The sequence below is a fragment of the Daucus carota genome, chromosome 4 (assembly GCF_001625215.2).
Source record: "Daucus carota subsp. sativus chromosome 4, DH1 v3.0, whole genome shotgun sequence".
Classification (NCBI taxonomy): domain Eukaryota; kingdom Viridiplantae; phylum Streptophyta; class Magnoliopsida; order Apiales; family Apiaceae; genus Daucus; species Daucus carota.
Genome location: NC_030384.2, coordinates 38012908 through 38037228, shown reverse-complemented (window position 1 = coordinate 38037228; position 24321 = coordinate 38012908). Strand labels below are relative to the sequence as shown.

The 24321-nt window shown below is 35.2% G+C and overlaps 3 protein-coding genes and 1 pseudogene across 4 annotated transcripts; 3 read left to right on the top strand and 1 right to left on the bottom strand.

The window, feature by feature from the left end:
- The first annotated feature begins 2567 nt into the window (after positions 1–2567).
- Positions 2568–7925, top strand: LOC108217348 (uncharacterized). The gene is made up of 4 exons (XM_017390183.2): positions 2568–3632; positions 3746–3977; positions 5542–5624; positions 7586–7925. The coding sequence occupies exons 1-4, from the start codon at positions 2568–2570 to the stop codon at positions 7655–7657; spliced, it is 1452 nt and encodes a 483-aa protein (XP_017245672.2). The 3' UTR covers positions 7658–7925.
- A 1248-nt stretch (positions 7926–9173) lies between these two features.
- LOC108218975 (U-box domain-containing protein 33-like) lies at positions 9174–13966 on the bottom strand (annotated as a pseudogene).
- Positions 13967–17226: 3260 nt separating this feature from the next.
- LOC108218024 (MADS-box protein defh21) lies at positions 17227–20201 on the top strand. 2 transcript variants are annotated; one of them, XM_017390947.2, is made up of 8 exons: positions 17227–17314; positions 17454–17673; positions 18418–18484; positions 18575–18739; positions 18837–18878; positions 19022–19063; positions 19449–19803; positions 19895–20201. In XM_017390947.2, the coding sequence occupies exons 2-8, from the start codon at positions 17483–17485 to the stop codon at positions 19897–19899; spliced, it is 867 nt and encodes a 288-aa protein (XP_017246436.1). In that variant the 5' UTR covers positions 17227–17314; positions 17454–17482; the 3' UTR covers positions 19900–20201. The 2 variants fall into 2 exon arrangements, with proteins under 2 accessions (XP_017246436.1, XP_017246435.1); XM_017390946.2 differs by having other exon boundaries at positions 19892–20201.
- Positions 20202–21562: 1361 nt separating this feature from the next.
- LOC108215946 (glutathione S-transferase TCHQD) lies at positions 21563–24083 on the top strand. Its single transcript, XM_017388587.2, has 3 exons — positions 21563–21738; positions 22769–23082; positions 23265–24083. Exons 2-3 carry the CDS (start codon positions 22874–22876, stop codon positions 23857–23859), a joined length of 804 nt encoding a protein of 267 aa, XP_017244076.1. The 5' UTR covers positions 21563–21738; positions 22769–22873; the 3' UTR covers positions 23860–24083.
- Positions 24084–24321: the final 238 nt, after the last annotated feature.

Below are 24321 nucleotides of genomic sequence, written 5' to 3'. Positions count from 1 at the left end.
TCCAAAGGTATGCATACATCTGTCTCCATGTTTATATTTATGATGTATACATATATTCAAGTATACATATAAGCACAATAAACCAATTCATCCTTACCTACGATTTGAATCACAGAATCGATTAAAAACTCGAGGAACCCTAATCCCCTTTTCAGAAATCCCCTGGTTGCGTGTCTACTTTGTGTGTTTTTTTTGTTTTTTTCAGGGATATATAAAAACTAAAGAAAGCTACCGACAAGACTCGGCTAATGACTCGATGTCGCGTATAGGATAGAAAGGGTACCGGTGGTGGCCAAAGAGGATGGTAGTGACGGCGGCAGTTCCGGGATCAGAATGGGATCCGTGTGTCCGTTTCAGAAAGCAAGCATTAATTGTGCCTTAATCGAGACGTTAATTGTGCCTTAATTGATGGCGTTAATGTTTTGTTAATTGTGCTTAATTGAAGGTTTAATTGTCTCATTTATAAGTTATCATGTTTGTGGAATATTTTGAACACAATTAAGTGTCATTTATTGACGTATTTTTATTGTTGATGAATTACCATTTAATGCGCGTGGTGTATTTGAATTGTTTCCATAATATTTTATCTTTAGTGTTCGCTAACTATTTTAATTCAATGTCTATAATCATCATGCAGGTTCAACGTTAAATATTGCACTCTACGGAATTTTAGAGGTAGCAGATGGAAATGGACATAAGTGTACAAGTCATTTTAGCTTCATAGGATATGAGTTCTTTCTTGTAATTTTTTTGTAAAGGATATATATTTGCTCTGTAGGGTACTCTTTTTCCCCTTGAGTTTTTTTCACGTAGGGTTTTTACTCTTGCGGGGTTTTAACGAGGCCCAATTGGTGGGTTTTCTTTTCGTACATTAAAGGTCATATCGTCTAAATGTCCGGGAGTACTTGCTTACTCTTCGGTTAGATGGTATACTTTTGTGGATGAAAGAAACTCTGTTCCGTCGGACATTGTATCTTCGATATTTAGGATCAGTGAAAATTTATTTTCCTTTTCAAAAAAAAAACAACAACGTATCCTGTCTTTCAAAATTCTATTCAGCTACTACTAATCTCTCTATATATTTCTCATTCTTCCCTTCAAAGACCTTTCATGTCTTACTTCTTGTTTGAGGCAGCGACTTTTGATCCATCTTCTCCCAGCAATTGCATGTGCCTCTTTCAGGTCAAACAATTTCTCCTTAAAGTTTAATGACAGTGACATGAGAAAAGTTTAAACTCCTACATACATCATATACGCATCCCACATATGCGCATGTATGTGGTGTGTGGTAACATACAGTACAACCAACGCATGAGCCGAATGCATGTATTGTGCACTTTCACATCTAAAGTATGCTTGTATATGCTTTTACTTCCATGAAATGGGTGTAGAGTAGAGTCCATGTGTGTAATCCAAGTGTGGAGCTCAACATTCGCATCCTTGTGATGCGTACTTACCGGACACGAATTCCTCACCTGCGTATTTGACCGGGTATTTAAGGTACATTTTCAAGAAACCGTTATTCTGAGCAGGGTTACTTGAAAAGTTGGTAAATAAGGCTTTCACCCAGTTTAATTTGATTCATCATTAAAAACTTTCACCTATTTTCAATATTGGTGAAGCCAATTCAAAATAATTGTTTCCAAATGAGAAGTTTAAAAATATCTGAGATTTTATAAAGGTACTTGGTTGATGTATAATTTATTCCGACTTTTTAACTCCACTTAATTCATACTTTCTACTTTCTTGTATTATTATTTTCAAATATCTTAAAAACACATTATCTATTAATGATGATGTCAACTATCATCTGGAAAGGAAATGAAATCCATATTTCTAAATATAATATAGTTTAAATATAAATTTTCACCTTAAATGAGTTGATTATCAAAACTACTTCCTTTTTTTTACTTAAGAACCCGCAGCCGCTACCCTTCGGGTGTGCATTGTCTAAACCCAAGAGCTCACGCAAAAAATTATTTTTATAATATAATAAAATACTATTAACAAAATAATTGAAAATATGATAAATTATTAATAATATCCATACAAAAAACGTATATAAATAATACATACGTATATAATTCATAAAACGTATTAAAATATTATACATAAAATACATGATTTTAATAGATTAAAATAAAAATAGTCACAAAATTTGTAAATAAAAAGAGTTAAAAATATCAAATATCAAATATGTTACAATCTTATTATTAATTAATAACATCACATAAACTCTTTCTTCTAACAACCTATTCTTAAAATTTAATAGATATAATATAAAATTTATTAATAGTCCAATTTTAAAATTTATATAAAAAAAGTAAGCCAGTTATTTTTTTCAACAAAATGTAAGTCAGCTTTTCTCAATAATGTGTATTATAACATCAAAATAAATACTAGGAGGGAACAAATACTCTGAGGAAATGAAAAATCTGAGATTCTGACATGTTTAAAGCAGAGAAATTAAAGACAGCTTCCACTTCAAATTAGCGAACGTTTCATCTCCTTCATTTAAGCTGCTTCTGCATGTAACTGTTTCAGTCCGATCTTCTGGTAAGTTAATTATGAAAGATTTACCTGATTTTGATCTTGATTGGAGTTATTGGGATTCTGATTATGCTACGTATTTTAAGACTAAATATGGGTGTAGTAGAGTTAGCAGTAGAGATGATAGTGATTGTAGGATGAATGATGGTGGCAGTGGAAGTAGTGATGGTGAATGTGATGTTGGTGGTGATGGTGAGAATGGGGAGGAGGATGAAGAGGGGCAAATGGACATTCATTTGAAGATGTTTTTGGAGAGTATAGAGGCGGATGGGGTTTCGTATGTACTGAAACGTGATGGGAGGCCGGATTTGAGGTTTGAAGGAATGGATGAAGACGGTGATCTGGTGGAGTTGAGTAGTAATTGTGGGAGTGAGGAGAGGGGACGGGGGGAGGGTTTGGATGTGAGGGGTGGAGGTGGAAGGGGGAAGGGGGTTTTGAAGGGGGATGATGTGGGGAACTCGGGGAATGGGAAGACGGAAAGGGGAGGGAAGGAGAAAAAGTATAGGCCAGTTGAAAAAGTGGACTTGACGCAGGTGAAAAGGAGAGGGAAGAAAGTGGATAAGCAGCCGATTTTTGACGAAAATGAGAGTGATACTTCAGCGGAAGAAGTGGATGTTAGACTAGAGGGTACACGAGCCTCAAGGAAAGTTGAGGAGATTGGGAAGTTGAAAAGAAAAGCAAAGAATGTGGAAGAGCAGAAAAGTTTTGTGGAGAATAAAAGATATCGGCAAAATGTCAATGGTAATGGAAAGTCAAAAAGAAGAGCAGAAAATGTCGAGGATGTCGAAAGGGAAATGGATTTTATGGAGAACGAAAGAGATAGTTCAGCGTTAGGTAATGTCAAGAGGTGTCTAAGTGAAAAGTTCAAGGGGAAGTATGTTGAACCTGACTATAGGAGGTTTTTCGAGCTGTGTGAATTGGAAGGAGCTGATCGTTTGGTTCTTGTTGCTGCTAATGGGAAGAGAGTGGTATATGGGAAAGATGATAGCACAAGCCTTTCTGATTCTGAAGTATATGTGTTGGACCATGCTCCGGATTGTATAGAGTCGACCTATGCTCCTACCTTGAATTTCAATGCACATGTAAGATTTTTTTAATTTATACATGTATCTGTCCATAATTGATTTTATGTTTTTAACTGTGATCATGCATGTCTCCCGATCTCATTCCTTTGTTGTCTCTGATACACATGAAGATGGAGGATGGTGATTTGCAATGCTTAGGAAGCTGCAATCCGGCTGAAAATCCCCTATTCAGGAAGGCGGTAATCGATATACTTCGAAAACCATTTAACAATAAGGAGTTAGAGAGGCTTCAGTATGATGTAAAACAACGAAAACGAATAACACGTCATGTCGATATGCGCAGCGGGAACACATCATTTCAGCAACCTAAAAAGGGAAAATCTTATCTTGATCACTATGCCGGTACTGTGAATATGGGTTTTATTTAAAATATCTGAATGTTAAAGAACATGTGAATATTTAATTATGATAGTTTTTGATACTATATCTGTATTTTTCTGTTTTTAGTTATTTACAAAGCATTGTGGTAGACGTTGACTAATTAGATTTCCCCAATGTTAACACAATTTGTAGTTTATTTGGGAATTACTTTTCGTATGATGCCAATACCTGGGTACATGTGAGCGAGATTTGCTACTAAGTAGTAAGATACCAAGATAATGTAAATGCACCAAAAAGATTCAAATAGCAGTTAAGTCCCTTGTTATTTCCGAGATTAAAAATTGGTGTAGTGTAACTGAATTTGTTATTTTGTTAGCTTTGCTCAAACAAATCCATAGGATTAGATATTAGTTGAAGTGACCTTTAGGCAGAATGAAAAGATTATTGTTTATTGCATGCTGGCAGAGTAAGCTGAAATGGCTGTCCTCTCAAAAAGCCATTTCCCTCTGTAGTCCCCTAATCTGATAGTAATTGATGTCAGATTTACAAACCTACTTTCGTCGTACAAGCTTGGTCTGCAATACTATTACTGCTCTTGCCAGCCTTTCTTTAATTAGTCTCTAAATATCCATTGTATGCTTAGTTTCCTTTAATGTAATATGACCATTGAGTTAACTTCTCTATTAAAACCTTATCGTGTTAAGAGGACTTAATATGTATATCATTTTTATGTGTAAGACGCCCTCTCACTCGATATCTCTTTTTTATAAATAAAGAATGGATCACTAGGTGCCCAACTTGGGAAATATAAGCTAAGGTGTTCAATTTTATATTTTAGACATGTTGAGGTCAATTTGAAGTCGAGAATGCTGGGTCAAAAAAGCTCTGACATTGTGTTAAGTTGCCAAATATTTTTTAAATTGATATGTATGTTATGCTTTGTGTTAAAAATGGACAAATATACGAATCTGGGCCTCTGATCTAACACCTACCATGGCAAGATTTCCTAGTTCTGAGTATTTTTAAATTTAAGGACATTCTGCTTACCCTGCTGATGTGGAGCCTTGTATACTGGAACCTTTTAGTGCATCTTTAAATTAATTAATCTTCCTAGATCTTTAAAGGCAAGCTACTATCTGTTTGGACTCTAGTATGGAAAAGCAGCTTGTTCTTCCTCCGGATACACAATTAACTTACCGTTGGATATTTTTTACTGTCCAAATTTGTTCGTTTCTCTTACCAACATTAAAAATTGCTATAAGAGCACTTGATGCTTATAATTCCCAGATTAGCTTACAGTTCAGCTATGTTGGTTGTTACAACATCAGCATATTCTGGGTTAGTAATTTGATATTGTTATGGTGTTTGCATACACGTAGATGATACCCAATCCTTCATTTTATTAAATCTTTAGCTAGTATGTCATATATACTCATATGCATTGATCCCCAGCATCTTTAGTTATAAAATATAGAATAACGGTATATATGCTTCTGTTTATTTTGTTTATGAGTTCATGTCTGCTTTATTTTTGAACTTGAAATACTGAGCAGATAATTTTATAATATATTTCTTTGCCTTGCAGATCTTAAGCAACAGTTATATGCCTTCAGAGAGAATCGTCCCAAAAGTTTGAATATTTTGCGCGGGTTCTTTTTTTACTTGCAGGTGGGTTCATCTGTCAAGTGCCTCTACTTTGTTATATTTTTAACTTCATAGATGTATGTTTATTTACTCAATATTCTGAATTTTGTTATTTATATTATAATGAATACGTACTCGGTGATAATTCTTTTTCCTAAATGAACTGATATCTGAAAAAGGCGACGCAACTTTATCGTAGTTCCCAGTTCTTTAGCACCGAGTATTACTAACATATACATGCACAATTAAAGATGATTTAATAAAAATTGAGTGCCACTTATGGGGGACATGATATGAAGCCACTTCTACTCATGCAATGCATTGTGGTGCCAGACTGCCATGAGTAGGGGAGAGCGGATGCGGGTTCGGTGCGGTTTTTGGATAAAACCGCAACCGGAACCGCATACCCTCGGTTTTATAAATCGAAAACCGCAACCGCAACCTCATCGTCGGTTTCGGTTTCGGTTCCGGTTCCAAAACCTCGGATTCGGTATATATTATGCACACTGCACAACACACTGAATTAAGCATATAGTAACTGCAACAGCAACAGCAACAGAGGTTCTCGCTTCTGCTCTGCTTCACCAAGTCAACTTTCATCAGACTAAACATAAGATTTAGACATGCAGTAGTGTAGAATTAGACTGTACATAAAAGATTCAGAAAAAGCTCACCATTCTCCAATTTCTCAACTTGCAAAAACTCCTCTGGTTTAATTTCCAATATTCTAGATTTCTAGTAAATGTATATGTAAGTTTGTATTTTTACATTTTAAATTTTTATATAAATTATAAATATAATATATATAAAATATATTTTAAAAATCGGATCGGTTCGGTTTTTTTCGGATCGGTTCCTAACTATAACCGGAACCGCATATTCGGTTTCGGGTTTAAAATTTTCGGTTTCGGTTTCGGTTCGGTTTTTAGCGGTTTTTAGCGGATTCGGTTTCGGTTTTATTCGGATTTTTGCTCACCCCTAGGCAGGAGTGATATGGGGAGCATTGAGTATATCAACAATGACCTGAGTTTTAGAACAAAAAATGACCCAGGAGAGAGATTACTAACATGTGACAGGGACGTCTGTTCTGTACAAGAAATGATAAATGACGAGTACTGCTTGAGAAGTGATTGGAACAGGATCTTTTGGCAAAGTGAAGCTTAGAATAGGAGACTTGTATGATGTTTAGTCGAAAGGTCTGCATAGTGGAAAGTGGAAACACTATGAATACTCCTGTGAGATCAACTACTTTAGTCTACTATCGTATTTTGTCCATTAATTTCACACTCCGAGTCTGCAACCTTTGGATACCTTTTAATTTTTATAGTCACTGTGTAATATAATCAGGCAAGTTGCAACAGTTGAGCACAGTTATCGTTAACACTTAACAGCAAACTTAAGCAAGTCGCTTCTGTACTCCCACCTTAACCCTTCCCTCACTAAGGTTATCACTAGTTCTGCTGCAGTTAGGATCTTCTTTGTAGATTAATCTGGTCTTACTGGAGCTGTTGGTGATGTCTGCCAGCCGACCTGTTTTAAATGCATTTACATGTAGCACCTTCGACTTGGGTATTTACATCTTAATAACTATTTCTCTAATCTAGTATCAGCCAATGCAAAGCAAATTGAATCATTCTTCAACAATAATGAATGTCCATTTTACCATGAAGTATCTTTCTTCCTATATAGTAATTGAGTGTATTCTATTACTATCTGTATTAGTGCTAATATGACACCTGTGGGATTTATGAACTCTCAAGCTTTCTTGCATGTAATCATCAAATTACTTGATGTTCGCACTAATGCAGTAACTCAAAAAACTCAAATGGGTTAAATGTATTTTGCATCGAGTGCATTGGAATTTGTGACTTTTGCAAGCTGCAAAACTTTTACTCTTCGATGATAACCTGTTATTGAGTTTCTCTGACATATGCGCCATCTCGTACATCATATATATGTTAACTTTGATCTGATTTTTGTGTCAGAGAATGGCAGACGAAGGAAAATTCAAACCTTGGTTGGACGAGGCATGTTTGGAGATAAATCCACCCGGCTAGAATATTAGTATCCAGTGCTATTCTTATCAACTCTGGGTAATGGAGGAGCATTATCATTTTACTGAAGCTTTTGCTATGAACACTGCTATGATTATGGAAGTATCAAACAGATGCAAAATCGCAGCCCCTCATAGGATTCTGGTATCCACTATGAATCTATTTTGGTGGTGCTTATCTCGACTGAATATGCTGTTTCCCTTTAAAGATTACTATGCCTGGGATTATATTAAACCCGTTTTGCAATGCCAAATATTATTCTCTATCTAAATCAGCTTCGCATATTTACCAAAGGTTCTCTTGTTAATGAGGCCAGATGATTTCTCTTCATTAACAGTGAACAACAGTACAAGGTTGAGAACATAACTGAGCGTCGTTTTCCTTGGGGATTAGGCGATTCTTCGGAAAAACGGTGGACTGTATATACATGTTAACTAATTTTAATAATACTGCATTATATTAACCTAAATGTTCTGGTAACTAATAAAAATAATATTTTTATAAAAAGGGTCTGGTTCGTGGAAGGTTGCAACACATTTTTTCTGCACTTTTGCTGTTTACAGGCAATAAACGAGACATGCCTGTTACATGTGAGCATCTAAAGCAACCCATCTTCTTTTTCCACGCTTAGGATTCGCGAACAAGAAGCTTAAAATGTTACAGAAAAACCTAAATTCTTTCCCTTTTCGCGAATTAAAAAGCTTGAAATGAATGTTGTACAGTAAACTGCTAGGATTCATTTAATACTTGTACTGTATATCCCTGCTGGGAGCTCTGACGGTCGTATAAATTTTATGTACGTGATTGTATAGACTGGGAATCGGAATGGAATCAGAACTAATCATTTGACCTGCCGATTCAGAATTTATTAGAGATTTTTCAAATAAATCAGAGATTTTTGATTGTAACTAATAATTCGGTGAAATCTTTTGTAATATTTAGTCGGAGATTTTTCTAATAAATCAGAGATTTGTAGAACACAAATACATAAAAATATATATGATTTTTGGAATGCTATTCTACTCAAGTAATTTCCGTACCCCAAAAACCAAAATCACACCCATATTTTTCGTGTCAAACACACCAATTTGCATGCCAAGCAAATGAGTAAATAGTAGGCAGGTAACAAAGAGCTGTTTATTTTAAAGCAGAGGTGTGGTATATAATAGTAGATGGTGGTCACTACTTGTCAGGTTAAAATTATAGAGTGGTATATATTAGTGGTAACCAGCTAGATCACAGGATGGGATACACAATAAATAGGGATTTCTTTTATAAATAATGCATCATCCCATGTGTGAAAAAGACCATAACAATTCATTGACATCCAGGTAAAGCAACCAAAGTACAATTTAAAGTTTAAACTATGAAAATCCAGCATCAAAGCAACAAATAAACTATAAAAATCCAGCATCAAATGCACAAAAACTTTTCCTTGCCCAGCAGTTTGAAATGGAGTAATATACAAAAGAGTGGGTCATTTGCACTCTTTTTGATGGAACACAGACTTAGACAACACTACATAAAGTACAATTTATAACTTTGATATTGAAAAGGGCTAACCTAATATTCCACAAAACTAGCAACATAAAGAAAACTTGAACCAAGGCCAAGGGAGGAGGAGGGCACATCCGTAAACAACCTCTCGTCCAACACCCACGAAATACATCCCAAAAACGTTGTGGAGCCAGCAGTTCACGGAGGAGGGATATGCAAGAATAAATAAATATATTCAGGACCTGTTGCCTACTTACACTCGGAGAGAAATGAGGTTAGTCGAAGCTTGATGAACGGCTCCACCTGTCTTGCAAATAGTCCTCTATTGAGATGCTTTGCTCTGTGCTGCTTGGAGAGACAGAAGACTCTTCAACGTCTAGTAGCGCAAGGTTTAAGTAGTTTTGGAGATTTACATGTGAAATTCCTTCTTCCTCGAATGTGTCGGTCTCTTCTACAGGATTAGCTTGTAAATTTATTCCAGACCCATCAGAAGTATTGACTTGTAGTCTCGCCCAGTTGACTGCCTCAACATCACCTTGGAGCAGCTTTACAACCTGTTATTTTACAAGTTGACATTAGCTAATGGAGTTTCAAAAACGGTTTCATATATTCTACCGGACCTGTGATAGACTCTGTAATACTTAATTTGTTGCATTTTCACCCAGAAAAAGTATCGAGTGTCCATACTCTTGTCCGAGTGTTCATAATGGAGACTTGAGGTAAATAAAGAGACGGTAACATTACGTTACATAGTTTACTGAGGTAGATATGAATAAGGCACAAGAGATTTGTTACACAACAAAAGAAACAAAAGATATGAGGATATCTTATCTGGTAAACTGTCACATAATTAAATTACAACAAGAGGAGATGGAATGTTTGGGATCAAATTATCATATACTATTTTGTATAAATTCTGGCATGCAAGGCCTCATCACATATTATGTCAGAAAATGCTAGCAATATATCAGCACTAGCATGTTTTTTACTTAAACCTCAGTACCTCACAAGTGAGGACATACAAGGTGCACAATAAACGTAAGAGAGCTTGAGAGTACTTACAAGGCTCATATGTGGCCTTGCTCGTGGTGATCGTCTAATACAAAGCGTAGCAGCTAACATCATCCTCTCCATTAGGTCACTGTCATAGCCACAGCCCAAGCTTGGATCTAATATTTGCGCAAATTTTCCACCATTTAGAACTGGTCTTGCCTGTACACAAAAAAAATTGCAGTTTTAACAACAGAAAACAACATAGAAAATTCACAGTTATAACAATGGAAAACGAAACACTCTTTGCAAACTGAAAACTTGAAATCGAAAGGGCAAAGATCATACCCACATAACCAAGCTCTCTTGGCCTTTAGGATATTCATTGCTTATAGGTTTTTTCCCCGAAAGAAGTTCTAGGAGTACGACACCAAAAGCAAACACATCGATCTTATCATTCACTTTGCCGTACATGAAGTATTCAGGAGCCAAGTAACTGTTGCAGAAAATATCTACAAAGCTTAGTCCATAAATATTTAAATGATTGGTAAAGTTTTACGAAGTTAACGCATTATTGTATTGGTATATACAGTTACAACTTTTTAATGAATACACAACTTCTTGTTTCGTCTGGGCAAGACCAATTTTATCAACATGGATCAATATATAAAATAGTATAATTCCAAAACGACAAACATAAAAGATTTTGGTGCTCAAGGTAGCTACAAACCCGAAGGTCCCTGCAACATCGGTGCATGTTATATGTGACGAGGTGGTTGATGCCCATGTAGCAAGTCCAAAATCAGAGAGCTGCGGGCGATTCAAAGAACCATCATTATTAAGAACAACCCAACACAGATGAGAAGATTAAAGGGATAAACAGAATACCTGTGGCTCGAAATCGTCAGAAAGTAGAATGTTTGATGATTTCACATCCCTGTGAATAACAGGCTTAGAACTAGTACTGTGCAGATACTCCAAAGCCTCAGCTACACCCAAAGCCACCTTATACCTCTCAGTCAACCCAAATGCGAGCGGATCCTTCCTGTTACCTGCTTATACAATTCCCCATGTCGGAAACAGGGTGAGCATATTCTAGATCATATAGACTGTAGATATTAATATTTCTGTATGAAAACATACCGTGAAGGTTCTCCTCAAGGCTTCCTCTCGATAGGAAATCATAAACTAAAAGGAGATTGTTTTCCTCAAAACAAAAACCAAAGAGAGAGATGATATTTTTGTGATGTAAGGCTGTAATGATTTCAATCTCCATGACAAACTCTTTCAATACATCTTCAGATTGCTTCAGAATCTTCACAGCAAGTTCCTTGCCATCAGAAAGACAACCTCTGTAAACCTGACTGTTGCCTCCTTTTCCAATCATGTTCTCTGAAAATCATAAAAAAGAACATTAACTTATCTAAACAGGGCAATTAAACTTTTCCACAGATGAATGGAATCCTAATTATCATTATATAGGGGTTTTATGAAATACCAGGCTTGAATTTTGATGTTGCCAAAAGAAGTTCCTCGTACTGAAACAGTCTACAAGTGGCCGAGTACATTTCATGAAGACCCTCTAGTTCTTCAGGTAGGCTTCTTCTTGAACAACTTGGAGACGAGGGCGCAGACCACATCTCCTTATCAACAGGAACAATGGCACCATTTTCTCCATTTAGTTCAGAAGATTGGACATGGTTATGCAAGCAACCTTGACTAGCATCTGAACTGGAAACTGACAAACAATTTTTGTTGACCGTTATCTGCTTCACTGATGGGCTGTCAAAAGCTTCCTGATATGATGAAATAGCTCGGCGATGAAGAGACCTTCCAGGTCTAAGTTCTGGCAACTTTCTCATAAAGAATACTTTTGAATTAGATGCACCCTCCGGCTTCTGGATTGGTACAATAGCCAATGCGTTGTCATCGGCATCAAAATTTTCTACTTTTTGTTTACATGTATTTTCTAATAGATGCGCGTATCTTGAACAAATAGAACAAGTGTCTTTTTCCGTGGTATTATCCTTGAAATCAGACCCAAATTTTATCAAAGCTTGCTCTGAATGCACAGAAGAATTATGTTTACATGTTACCACAAGATTGCTATCATTTCCTATTTTGCATTCCTCGGACGATGACTTTTTAAGTGAACAAAGTATACTGTTTCGGCGATGTTCTTCGGTTCCTGTTGAAAAGCTAAATTAAGAAAATGCTCCACGCAAGTTCATAAATAAACCCAGCAGCTATAGGAAATAATAAAAACAAAGGTATTTACCATTTGCACCAATAGTATGCTTTGAAGAGGCTTCTTTCTGAAAAGCAATTTTCCCATTATTAACGGCAACTACAGAGCAATGCTTTGACAGCTTCCTAGCACAGTATTTAGCAACAGAGACAGATGACCGGAGTTTATGCTGCTTTTGTGAAGTTCCCACTATCACCTCAGTAGCAAAGTATGATATTGCTTCACGAACTAATATTTTTCTGATTGATGAACCTCTGCAGATTTTGAGTTTGAGGTCAATCTGGAAATTGCCAATAAACAAGTTGTTAGCCTTAGAACAAATTCCTAACAACACCATGTATGTGAACTTAAATAGGATAATTGCTCATAAGATTAATTTCTTTTATTCCCAAGGGTAACTAGTCATGTATGTAAGGAGCACTGGAAAAAATTAATATGATGTTGCATTATTAAATCTCAAAACACCTACAGTTTAGCTTATCAGCTAAGGGGCTTATCACTCCTCAGTTAAGTATAAAGTTCATCTCACAAAACGAAAACATACATGAAATCATCTTCTTCTTATTCCTTCTAAAGTCCAAATTAAAATACCAAAAACAACATGGATAAAGCAGGGAACAAACAAATCTATGAATGAACTAAAAGTGAAACTCGTACCTGTTTTAAGTTGCAGAAGCCTTCATACACAGAAAGAATAGAATCAAACTCTTTCACCAGGGACAAAAGAGATCGATCCACTATGTCTGCAAACACCCCGATAACCAAAACATTCCATTAAAACATTATTAAAGACAAAAACAGGGAGCAAAAAGATCAATCTCAAATCTCAGTCACTTTCAACAGTAAAAAACCAGGGATGATTGTGATTGGTTCACAATCTTCGCAAACACCCCATTAATATAAACATTCCACTAAAACATAAACATAAATACCAAAGCAGTGACCAAAATCATAAATCTCAGTGACTACAAACAATACACAATTGCTTCAAAATACACTTTCTCAATCCACAACTTCTGCAAACACCCCATCCACCAAAAAATTTCACACAAACATAAACCAGAAATACATAAATCTAAGTAACTATAACCATCACAATTGCTTCTAAATTCACAAAATGAACCCCAATTTCAGCAAAAAAAACCCGCACAAATCACAAAATTTCACTTCAAAACACAAAAACAAGTGACCAAAAACACAATTTCAGCAATCACAAACAATTAACAAAAAAAAAACAACTAAAGCTGACCCATAAATAGAAAGCTCACCATTATCATTCAAAACATGAAGAGCCACAACATGATCCCCAGTTTGCGCCACTTTGACCAAAGCCCACGTCAGCAATTCTCTGCTCTGTGAGTCCATCTTCACCCCCACCATCACCGTCCGGCCGGAAGATTCTCCGGCGACCCCATCTCCGGCACCGGTCATTTCGACACACAGATTTAGCTAACTCAGATTCTTGTGTATTTAATCATTTGCTGTGATTTGGGTGTTTACTAATTACTAGAAGCAAGAAGATAGTGTGAGAAGAGAAGCATCTATAGATACAGATAGATATAGTAATATTGTGCTGCTTTATGGTTTCCAATGGATGGATTATTACATTATTATTATCTGTGTAGGACCCACTTTCACTTTCGCTTTTTTTATTTTTCTTTCCTTGGTTTTATGATCCCCACCCTTTTTAACGTTGTGTGTGTGTTTGTGCCTTGTGGCCAGGTGGGGTTGAGTAACGCATGAGAATCATTTTCTCCAAGCAGTAGGTGTTAACGAATTTTGTTTTCTTTTGTGTTTTGATTAATTAATATCTATGATAGTATCAGCAAAATTGGATTGGATTTCGAGTGATTTCAGGGATTCATGGGTCAAAGTATTTTGTGCATGTTACCCGTCAAATCGGGTCGGTTTCGTTTATGTAACGAAGATATTACATTTGACAAATTGCAAGTGGTACGATAAAAGTTTGATTATCTATAAATATACAAAGAGTGTTTCATTTGACAACTTATATTTGTTGGATAGAGGACACTTCAGTTTGATGCATCAAACTCGTGCAGTTAAAACGTTATGCGAAATAAAGACGCATAAAACACATTTATATTTCAAGTAAAAAAGAAGATGTAAATTTATTTTCGTATTGTTAGTTGTTACGTCTTGCATGTGGACTGATAAAGTCCTGTTATCGGACTTTATTTTCTTTGCTTGCTGGGCTCGAATAAGAATCATAAGAGTTGTTGGTCCCTGTTATCACAATATCTAATTATTCATCGTTAATATTCAGATTACGATCCGGAAAAAGGTCTGACGTTTACAGATCATTACTCCGCGTAACGTTTTGCTGGGTTAAAACAATTGAACACTTTCACGTAATATTTTACTGGAGTTAAAACAATAAAATGCGACACGATCCAGTATTTTCTTCCAAAATTAAAAATATTAGATCTACTGAATGACTTACCTAAAGCTTAAGCGAGGGTAATTTTTGGTAAATATACTATGAATGAGGGTTGATATCTCATATTACTATATTAGTGACCCTTCCACCGGTACGAAAAATAATGATCGTCTCAAAATCACTTCAAGAAAAGACAATATTAGAATTGGTCGCTGTAACAAATAAAGAAGAAGACGACGACTTGTGATTCTTGTGACGAACAAGGACATTACAGATCTTAAGTGCCACAAACATAAGGTAACAATTTTGATTTTTCTTGTCTAGTAATCATAAATGTATGTTTTTTTTATAAAAAGTCTAATATTCCGCTTGTAGGTGAAAAAAAAAAAGGAGCCGTGTTTTAAGTCTAATCTTTAGTCAGTTTTAAGTTCATAGTGTTGAAACTTTATTTCTAGCCAGTTTTAAGTTCATAATTATCATTACAACTACTATACTTGTGACTATTGACAAAGACTAAATAAGATCATGTTAGGTCCAGAAATACAGTAGATTTCCCCCCCAAATATTAGGGATAAACAAATAGAAGTGCTGTAATGAATTTCGTGTTCCCTAATTTTAAGTATATTGCAAATATTAAATCGGCACACAATTTTTCAAGAAATCTTAAAGAGTTACTGTAAAGCAAACACATAGGTTTGTTACAATGACTAGTTGACTATTACTATAAACACTACAATCCCTACTTTCTAAATACGTATTTGTTACAAAACTAAGCTTAGAGGTTGTGGATGTGTTTGTAGTAGTGTGCTATATAGTAGAGCTTGGCACAAAGCCATTCACCACAAAAAGAACGGTTATGAATTGTGAACACAATTCAAGTATTTACAGACTTGTCACACTAATCATGATTAACTAGTACCTTGCTGACTTGTATGCGTTTGTGTATATATAAATAAAATAATATTAAAACTGAAATTATAAAAAAAATTAATTATATAATCGTTGTTCGCACGATTTTAAGGATATGATAATAAAAATCTCAACCCTCCGCTTATGAGAGATACTTTGTCATAACCATTTCTTTACACTTTTTTTGGATTGTCCTAACCATTTCAAAACATATCAAAAATAGTCATTGGATTCTATCACTTTTCTGATTTTCTTCTTTTAAATCATACTAATTTCACTCCACTACCTCTTTTTTATACATTAAAAATTAATTAGCTTCACCGCTTCACCCACTTTTCTAATTTTTTTTTTCCATTAAATTTTATACATATTTTTTAACGTTCGCACAAACAAATGACAGGGATATTGAGGGAGCATGAATTAACAAGTAGCAAGACGGACGTCACCCCCTATATATATGCAGTACGTAGAACCATAAAGAATAAGGACATTCCTTGCAGAGCTTTCCTCATTAAATTATCCTCAGAGCAAGCTAGTCAAATCCCAAAACTCGAAGCTATCTAAATTAGTCCACTTCAATTGATTGTATTAAATAAGCAAGATAAATATTTACTTGAGATAGCTACTCACAACAAAATACTTGATGGGCATGCAGGGTTTGAATTCTCAGGACCTAGACACCTAGTCCTCTACTAATTCTGATAATAAATCTGTGATGCAAGAATAAATTGAATTCGAGCCAACTAGAAAATGCAAGTCTTGCTGTCATGAGTTTCTCAATATTCTGTCCATAAACACTGTCATTTCCATGTGGGTTTGGCCAACCCTAAGCAGAAGAGTTCGCATAATTGGAAACCTTGACATTATGACCTCTGTGTTAAGAATCCTTATTTGGCAAAAGTCCCAAGTGGTGAGGAAGCAGCAGCTAAGATCTAGCAGTGGTGGTTATATGTCAACATTACTCGTTTTCATTCTTGATTTTATTCCGGCAAGTTGATCAATGTGTTGTTTCAATTATATATTATCAGTAAATTTCAGTTGCAGAAATTCAAATACTCGATCGTAAATAAATGTTTTTAATGATCGTTTTATATTAGTAATCAATAATAATTTAAATAAAATCTTCACAAAATGCAGCTGTCTTGAACCCCTATGTTTGGTTGGAATAAATCTATCTCACCGAAGAAACAAAAGGAGAGTTTAGTATTAATACAAATTATATATTACTCCCTTCGTCCCAAATTATACATGTCTATTTCGGTTTTCAAGAAGTCAAATTGACTGATTTTTGACTATATATTACAAAATATTTATTTATCATTTTAGAAAATAGAAATTTACAATTTAAAATAGACTTAATATATCATCTAATGATATAATTTTATCTTCATATTGAGTAATGATATCATAAAATATTCAATAGAGAGTTTTAGCCTAACGATAATAACAGATTATAGGTATAGGTGCAAATTCTATCACTGAAATGAATATATAAATTTAATTCTATTAAACAGTTAACCACCCTAGCTAGCTACATCTATGTACATTAAATTACATATAAATATTTAAGTTTGCACACAGAAAGAAGGCTCAGTGCAGCATCATATCCTCGTACCAGGTGATGAACCCTAGCTCATCATTCCTTTTTTTTCCTCTTCATGTATTCACTTTGTAATCTCATATATATCTTCTGTAAACCTAACTAGTATGTTTTTAGATCAATCTTACTAATAATAATCCATTTCTTGAATAATCAGATCGAGGCATATTTGTATATAGTAGTGGCATGATGGGAAGAGGAAAGATAGAGGTTAAGAGGATCGAGAACAACACGAGCAGACAGGTCACGTTTTCCAAACGGCGAGCGGGGTTGTTCAAGAAAACGCATGAGCTTTCTGTTCTTTGTGATGCTCAGATCGGCCTTATCGTCTTCTCTAACAAGGGCAAACTCTTTAACTACTGCTCTCACCCTCTCAGGTACGTATGTCTAGGGTTTTCACTTTTCTGTTTCTCTTCTTCGTTTCTTGAAAAAGTAAATTAAGTGGTCATGTCATTTCTTTTGTGTATGTGTGAGTACAAAGTCTAGATTCTCTCTCTCTCTCTCCCTCTCCATCTCTCTCTCTCTCCCCCCCTCCATCTCTCTCTCTCCCCCCCTCCCTCCCTCTCCCCCCCCCCCTCCCTCTCCATCTCCATCTCCATCTCCATCCCCCTCCCTCTCTCTCTCTCCCTCCCTCCTTCCCCCCCTCTCCCTGATCTCCATCTCTCTCTCTCTCCCTCCCTCCCTCCTCCCCCCCCCCCTCTCCCTCTCCCTCTCCATCTCCCTCTCTCTCTCTCTCTCCCCTATGGTAGTGTAGGCCATGGTTACAATAGCGTGTGTAGTTTATCTTAGAACATCAGAAACATTTTTTGAATGTGCGCGTTAACCTAATTAGTTTAATTTGCTGCAATGCAGACTCAATATATATAAATATGAGAGCATGTCATAATCATTTTCTGACATACTCCGAAATTGCAATATAAATAACTAGAAGTATGTGTAATATCTTGTTTTATACGAAATTTATAAAATTCGGCACATAGTTTCACCAACAATTTCTCATTATAATTTCAGATTTCAATCTTCAACTAGGTTAAAAACTCATCTGTTTAATTAGTGTTTGATTGTCTTTACGTCAATCTCATTTTGATTACTCAAATTGTGATTGTTGTGTAATGCTGTAGCATGGGACAATTGGTAGAAAGGTACCTGAAATGCACTGGAACTAAAATCCCTGATCATGATAACCGGGTACACTGAAATTTTTGTATGTTATGCCTAATAGCATAAGGATTATTTATCTGAATATGTATACATGTACACAATGTATGTATGAATTAGGAGCAAATGCATGGTGAACTGACGCGAATCAAGAAGGAAACTCTGAGCTTACAGTTGAGCCTTCAGCGCTACAAAGGAGATAACTTGAGCTCGGTGCAGCTGGAGGAACTGGATCACCTTGAACAGCAGATTGAGCACTCCCTCAACAAAGTCCGCTCCAGAAAGGTACCATATATGTACTAGTTCTCCACTCACACACAGACACACATCCATTGATACAATTCTTTGAATGTAACACCATCGATGTCTGTGGTTGCTGCAGTTTGAGCTATTCCATCAGCAGATGGAAAATCTGAAGAGGAAGGTACACTTAATTAAATCATCCTTCTAACATTTGATGCATTCCTATAGTCAATATTCAATTGTTTGCATTACTAATTATATATTTAGGCTCTCTCTCTATATACACACGAAGTTTAAACATTGATTTGAATATACATTAATTAGGAAAATCTTCTGGAGAGGGAAAACCAAGAGATGCATTACTGGGTGAGTATCACTTGTATCTACTTAATCAACTGTCTATTTTGCTTCATCAGTACCATGCATACATGTTACTATACAAAGAGGCAAATTGATCATAATAAGATGCTATAGTATAAAGTACCCGTACTCCTTCTGTATTATGAGTATCTTTGACTTTTTACACCTAATTTGAGTTGTAAAGAAATATATTCCTACATATTATTTTTCAAATAAAAATTTAACAATTATATTCAAAAAATGAAAATTTAAAAAATAATATGTAGAATTATGTTTTTTTTACACCTCAAATAACATGTAAGAAGTCAAAGCGACTATTATTATGGGATATTATTTATGTTATGCATGCAATTGCATTATGGGGTGAAATAATAATGAATTAATTGATCAGTTGGTGAGTAATCAAATGGAGAGGCAAATGCAGCAACAGGCTGCTGCAGAGATGGAGCATCATGATGAAGAGCAGCAGGCAATGACAGAGCTGAAGCTACTGCAGGGACAATCATCATCACAACTAGTGCTGGACCACTACTCATTTTATGCACCACCACCACCTCATGATCATCCTGATCCTGATCATGATCATCAACACCCTCCTCCTCCTCCTCCTCCACCCGGTGTGCTCCACTTTCCGGGACTCCTTCCACCGCCTCCTTTTCCTCCTCCGGCAACCACCTCTTACCCCTACCAGCTCCAGCCTACTCAGCCCAACCTTCAGAAATCAGAACCTAGTCACTACATATATGGTATTCTTCATCTCTCTCTAATACTCAAAATAAGATAAACCCAAATATAACAGTGTTCTCACCTGTGCACATATGTTTTTGGCATCAGCAGATTGATACTTCATTCGATCCATGAAGAGGACATGGGCAGTACGGGAAGTGGAGATCAATATATTTATTCTCGCATTTTATTCCGAACAATTAGCACCACCGTTCACTTAGATATATATATGACAAAAATCTGCGTTTCATTTGGATACTTAATTACCTTCGTGTAATATATATGATTATCGTGTGCTTAAGACTAAAAATATGATTACTAGAATCTGTCTTAATGTTGCATGTACCTGATATCGAGTGGCGGGAAATTAGAATTCCGATCAAGGTATATTATAAGATATCCTACTAATATTTCGAAATCGCTTGGAAAATTTTAATAATGTTAGTATTATAACGTGAATCAATTTCAAATTAGTTTAATTAATTCCGGGAAGATCTTTGGGTTTCCAGCCTTCAAATCTCTTATTGCATTGTGACGAGAGAAATTTTGTTCTTCCATTAGGTGAACTGTGCTCTCTCCGTAATTTTATAATTTTTTCAATTGTTCGACACATATTTCAATATTTTTATCAAATATAATATGTGATTAAATTTTTAAAATTTTCTTTTACTGCACGAAAATTTAAATATTAAACTTTTGTTCAAAAAAAATTAAAATAAATAAATTATAATATTATATTTCATGCACATACATGCAATAACGTAACGGAAACATTAGAGTACGTACTAGTGAAGGGGCCCGCAAAACCAAAATAATGGACCGTCCACAACCGACATTTTGTCATCTGCTTAGTACAGTCGTCGTTACCGACTTCCTGGCGCTTGATTAAAATATTTGCAATTAAAATAATACTAATGCTCACCAGATAAAGTGATTTGATATGTTTTTTTGTTTGATATCGTGACGAATGCATACGGTTTTCATGTCAATTTTCATAACTAAAGCCTAAAGGATATTAATCAATTATTAACAAAAAAAGAAGCTGCCAGATAATTCTTGACTATCTGTAAAAAGAAAGTTTACTTTATCGTTTAAAGACATTATAGATTTTATTGTTTTCGAATATTCGTTGTTTTATAAATTTAATTAACAGGTTTTATTTTCAAGATTCTTTTGTTTCTTGATGTTCTTTAAAATTACTTTAGATAAAACATATTTTCGTTGATTAAAATAAATATTATATTAAAATATTTTTTTAGAAGATGGCCCCACTTTCACGCATCATATTACTTTTTATTAATTTTATTCTGCTTATTATCAATTTATTTAAATTTATAAATATGACGTCAATTGACAATTGGAAATGGTAAAGCATTGACTCGGTTGTTTGGATAACGGGAAATAAGTTACAAGTAAAATAAACTGGATCGATAATTTATAATTTATGACCTAAAAAAACACAGTAGATAAATAAATACTACTCTCTCCTTCTAAATAGTTTACTTATACCATGCACGTATTTTGAGACTTCTATAAAATATAATTTCATAAATTTTTATAAATTTTTTTTTTAAAATAAAATTTTAATCATCAAAATTTTATTCAGAGAAAAAAATTAAAAAATATATTATAAAATTATACATTAATGAGCGTGAAAAAACATAACAAAAAAAAACGTAAAGAAACAGGACACACACGAACAGCAAGCTGAAATTGCAGGGGGGTTTTCCCTTAAAGCCCTCTCTATTAGACGGAGCTAGTATGATGCAATAATTACATAGACCCAAGAATTGTAAAGTGAAATTTGAAAAGCTTTAGGATCAGTATTATTATCTCATCTTCCCCAAAAAGGGTGCTATAGTATCTCCATTAAACACCACAAGAACCAAAAGTTCCCACCTTTCCATCCTCAATTCCACATTTTAACTTCCTCAAAGCTTCTTTTCGCCATCTGGGTATTTCTCATTCAACTCAATTCCGCTTCTTTATATAGTTCCTTTCTTTTTTGGCTGATCAATTTTGCTTTATCTTGTTTCTGTTATATGTACTTTTTTTTTTGGTAATCTATATATGCTGGTTTTTGTATCTGAGTGGTACTTATGTTATGGTTCTATTCTATGGCTATATTACGGTGTGTGACAGTGTGAGTGTATTTATTTCTGGGCTTAAGTTTAATTATGAGGTAATTTAGAAGTTCAGGTGGCTTCTACTGTTGTTAATTGATAAAGATCATTTTTTATATGAATATGATGTTCTTTGGATTTCCCAGTTTTGGATTCAGCAAAGAAGATATGTCGTATGGTTTACGGTTTACGCAAATAGGCTCTTTGAAAATTCATAGAAATCTGGCTAAGGTCTGCCTGCGTTTGGGAATTTGACCTCCTCTGATCCTATTTCTGAGGCATATTGTGTGTTTTTGGTTGAGGAATGATGCATATGTATTATGTGCTATAGATATTTGTTATTGTGTGATTATGATAGGAGCAATCGTCACTCAGTTTGATTGTTTGTACCAAGGGTAGCTATTTGTACAATTGTTTCTGATTTAGTTAGTGGGTTGATACAACTAAGGTGATACAAGAATATTTATTAATACGAGAATGAGTGTGTTGAGGTTTGTAATATGGCTCCTTAAGTTTTAGAAAAGATAAAGTGCATATGAGTATGTGAACACAACACAATCCAACTAGCTTCCAGTCTCATATCCTTTTTTATGCTCATGAGCATTAGATTCCTTTAACTTTTGTATGTTAAAATGCTTGTGAGCCTGAGCCACGTTATAGATGGCACTCATTTTGATGCTAATCGCACGTCTGGTCTTCCTGCAATTTTAGATATTTCAGGATCCGTTTCCATGCTGTGATGTCACCACCCCACACACTTCTTGAAGATATATATCTCGATAATAAATTGGAATATCTCTGCTTTATCTCTTTTTTTCCCAATCTTTTTATATTCCAAGGAATGATCCATTTTTAAATTCAGGTTTTGATGTTAAGGCTCTTCCATTGTGATGTACTTGATGTCCAATCTTCAATTCTAGCAACCAAGATCAAATCCGAGTCCTGAATAGTTGATGTAGCTACGATCATGCAGCTCTACCATCATCCATATTCTTTAGATAGTCAGAAGGTAAGGCTTGCTTTAGAAGAAAGGCAAATTGACTACACATCATACCACATCAATCCAATTACCGGGAAAAACATGGATGTGTCTTTCTTCCGAATGAATCCAACTGCCAAACTTCCTGTGTTCCAAAACGGTTCCCACATCATATTCAATACGATAGAGATAATTCAGTACGTTTCCTCCCCTCATATTTCTATCCTTAAATATTTTTGAACTGTTTTATTCTTCAGCGGTTCAGTCTTAGATGTTATAGTGACACCTTTATACAATGAACATATAAAACAAACCATAGAAACTAAGGCGTGTTTGTTTGTAGAAGACACCATTCATTATTGAGTGTTGAACTTTGCAGGTATATTGAAAGAATAGCAGCAGTCTCCTCTGGTGGTGAAAACTTTATTCCAAGTAGTAGTGAAGTCCTTGAATGGATGCGTAAAATACAGGAGTGGAACCCCAAGTATTTTACATTGGCCCATGTACCTGTAAACTATCGTTTGTTCGTTTCCAAATTTATTAGGCGCGTGATCATTGCTCGGATGGCAGAGGCTCCTGATCTAGCAACTTCGTATCATTCCAAGCTAAGAACTGCTTATGAAACAGAAGAGAAACTGAGAAACGCTGAAGTTCTAAAACGTAGTGAGGAACATCTAGTAAAGCTTCTTGATGAAGTCGAAACGAAACTGAGTGCAACATTGTATTTAGCAGGAGAAGAATTCAATTTGGCAGATGTGATGCTCATTCCGTTACTGGCTCGGTTAGTTCTCTTAAAACTCGAAGATAAGTACATAAATAACCGGCCTCGTATTTTAGAATATTGGCATTTAGTGCAGCAGAGAGCTAGTTACAAGAAGGTGATTGGGATGTACTTCAGTGGCTGGAGAAAGCAGAAAACACTTGTAAAGACCTGGTGCTTTCTTCGCTTCAGAAGTTTGCTAAAGAGGTATTGAATGTTACATTGTTACTCCACTTGGATGATCAAATAGAGTCGACGATTATATAATCTGCTTATACAATTTTGGATGTTACCGGTCTCAGAATGTCCTTATAAGTTAAAGACATGATAGCATATTATGTATATATCTTTCTGGGATAACCCACATAATGTAGTTCACATAATGTAATTCATATATGAATGGTATAGATTATGCAATTTTGGTGTAGTTTAAACGCACATTATTTGGCATTTTTGATATTTCTGCAAGGTTAAATTCATCCAGAAAAGATATATGATGCTACTCGGTTTTATTCGCTTAAAAAAACACAACCGGGATAAAGACAAAAACCATATGCACAGAGCTTTAAAATCTTGCTAACCATTTGTTACCAACTGTAGATTCCGGTGACGGTTGGCCACTTTTTCCCAGAGTCCAATATCGATAGAACCCAAACGATATTACCCTGAAGGAGTC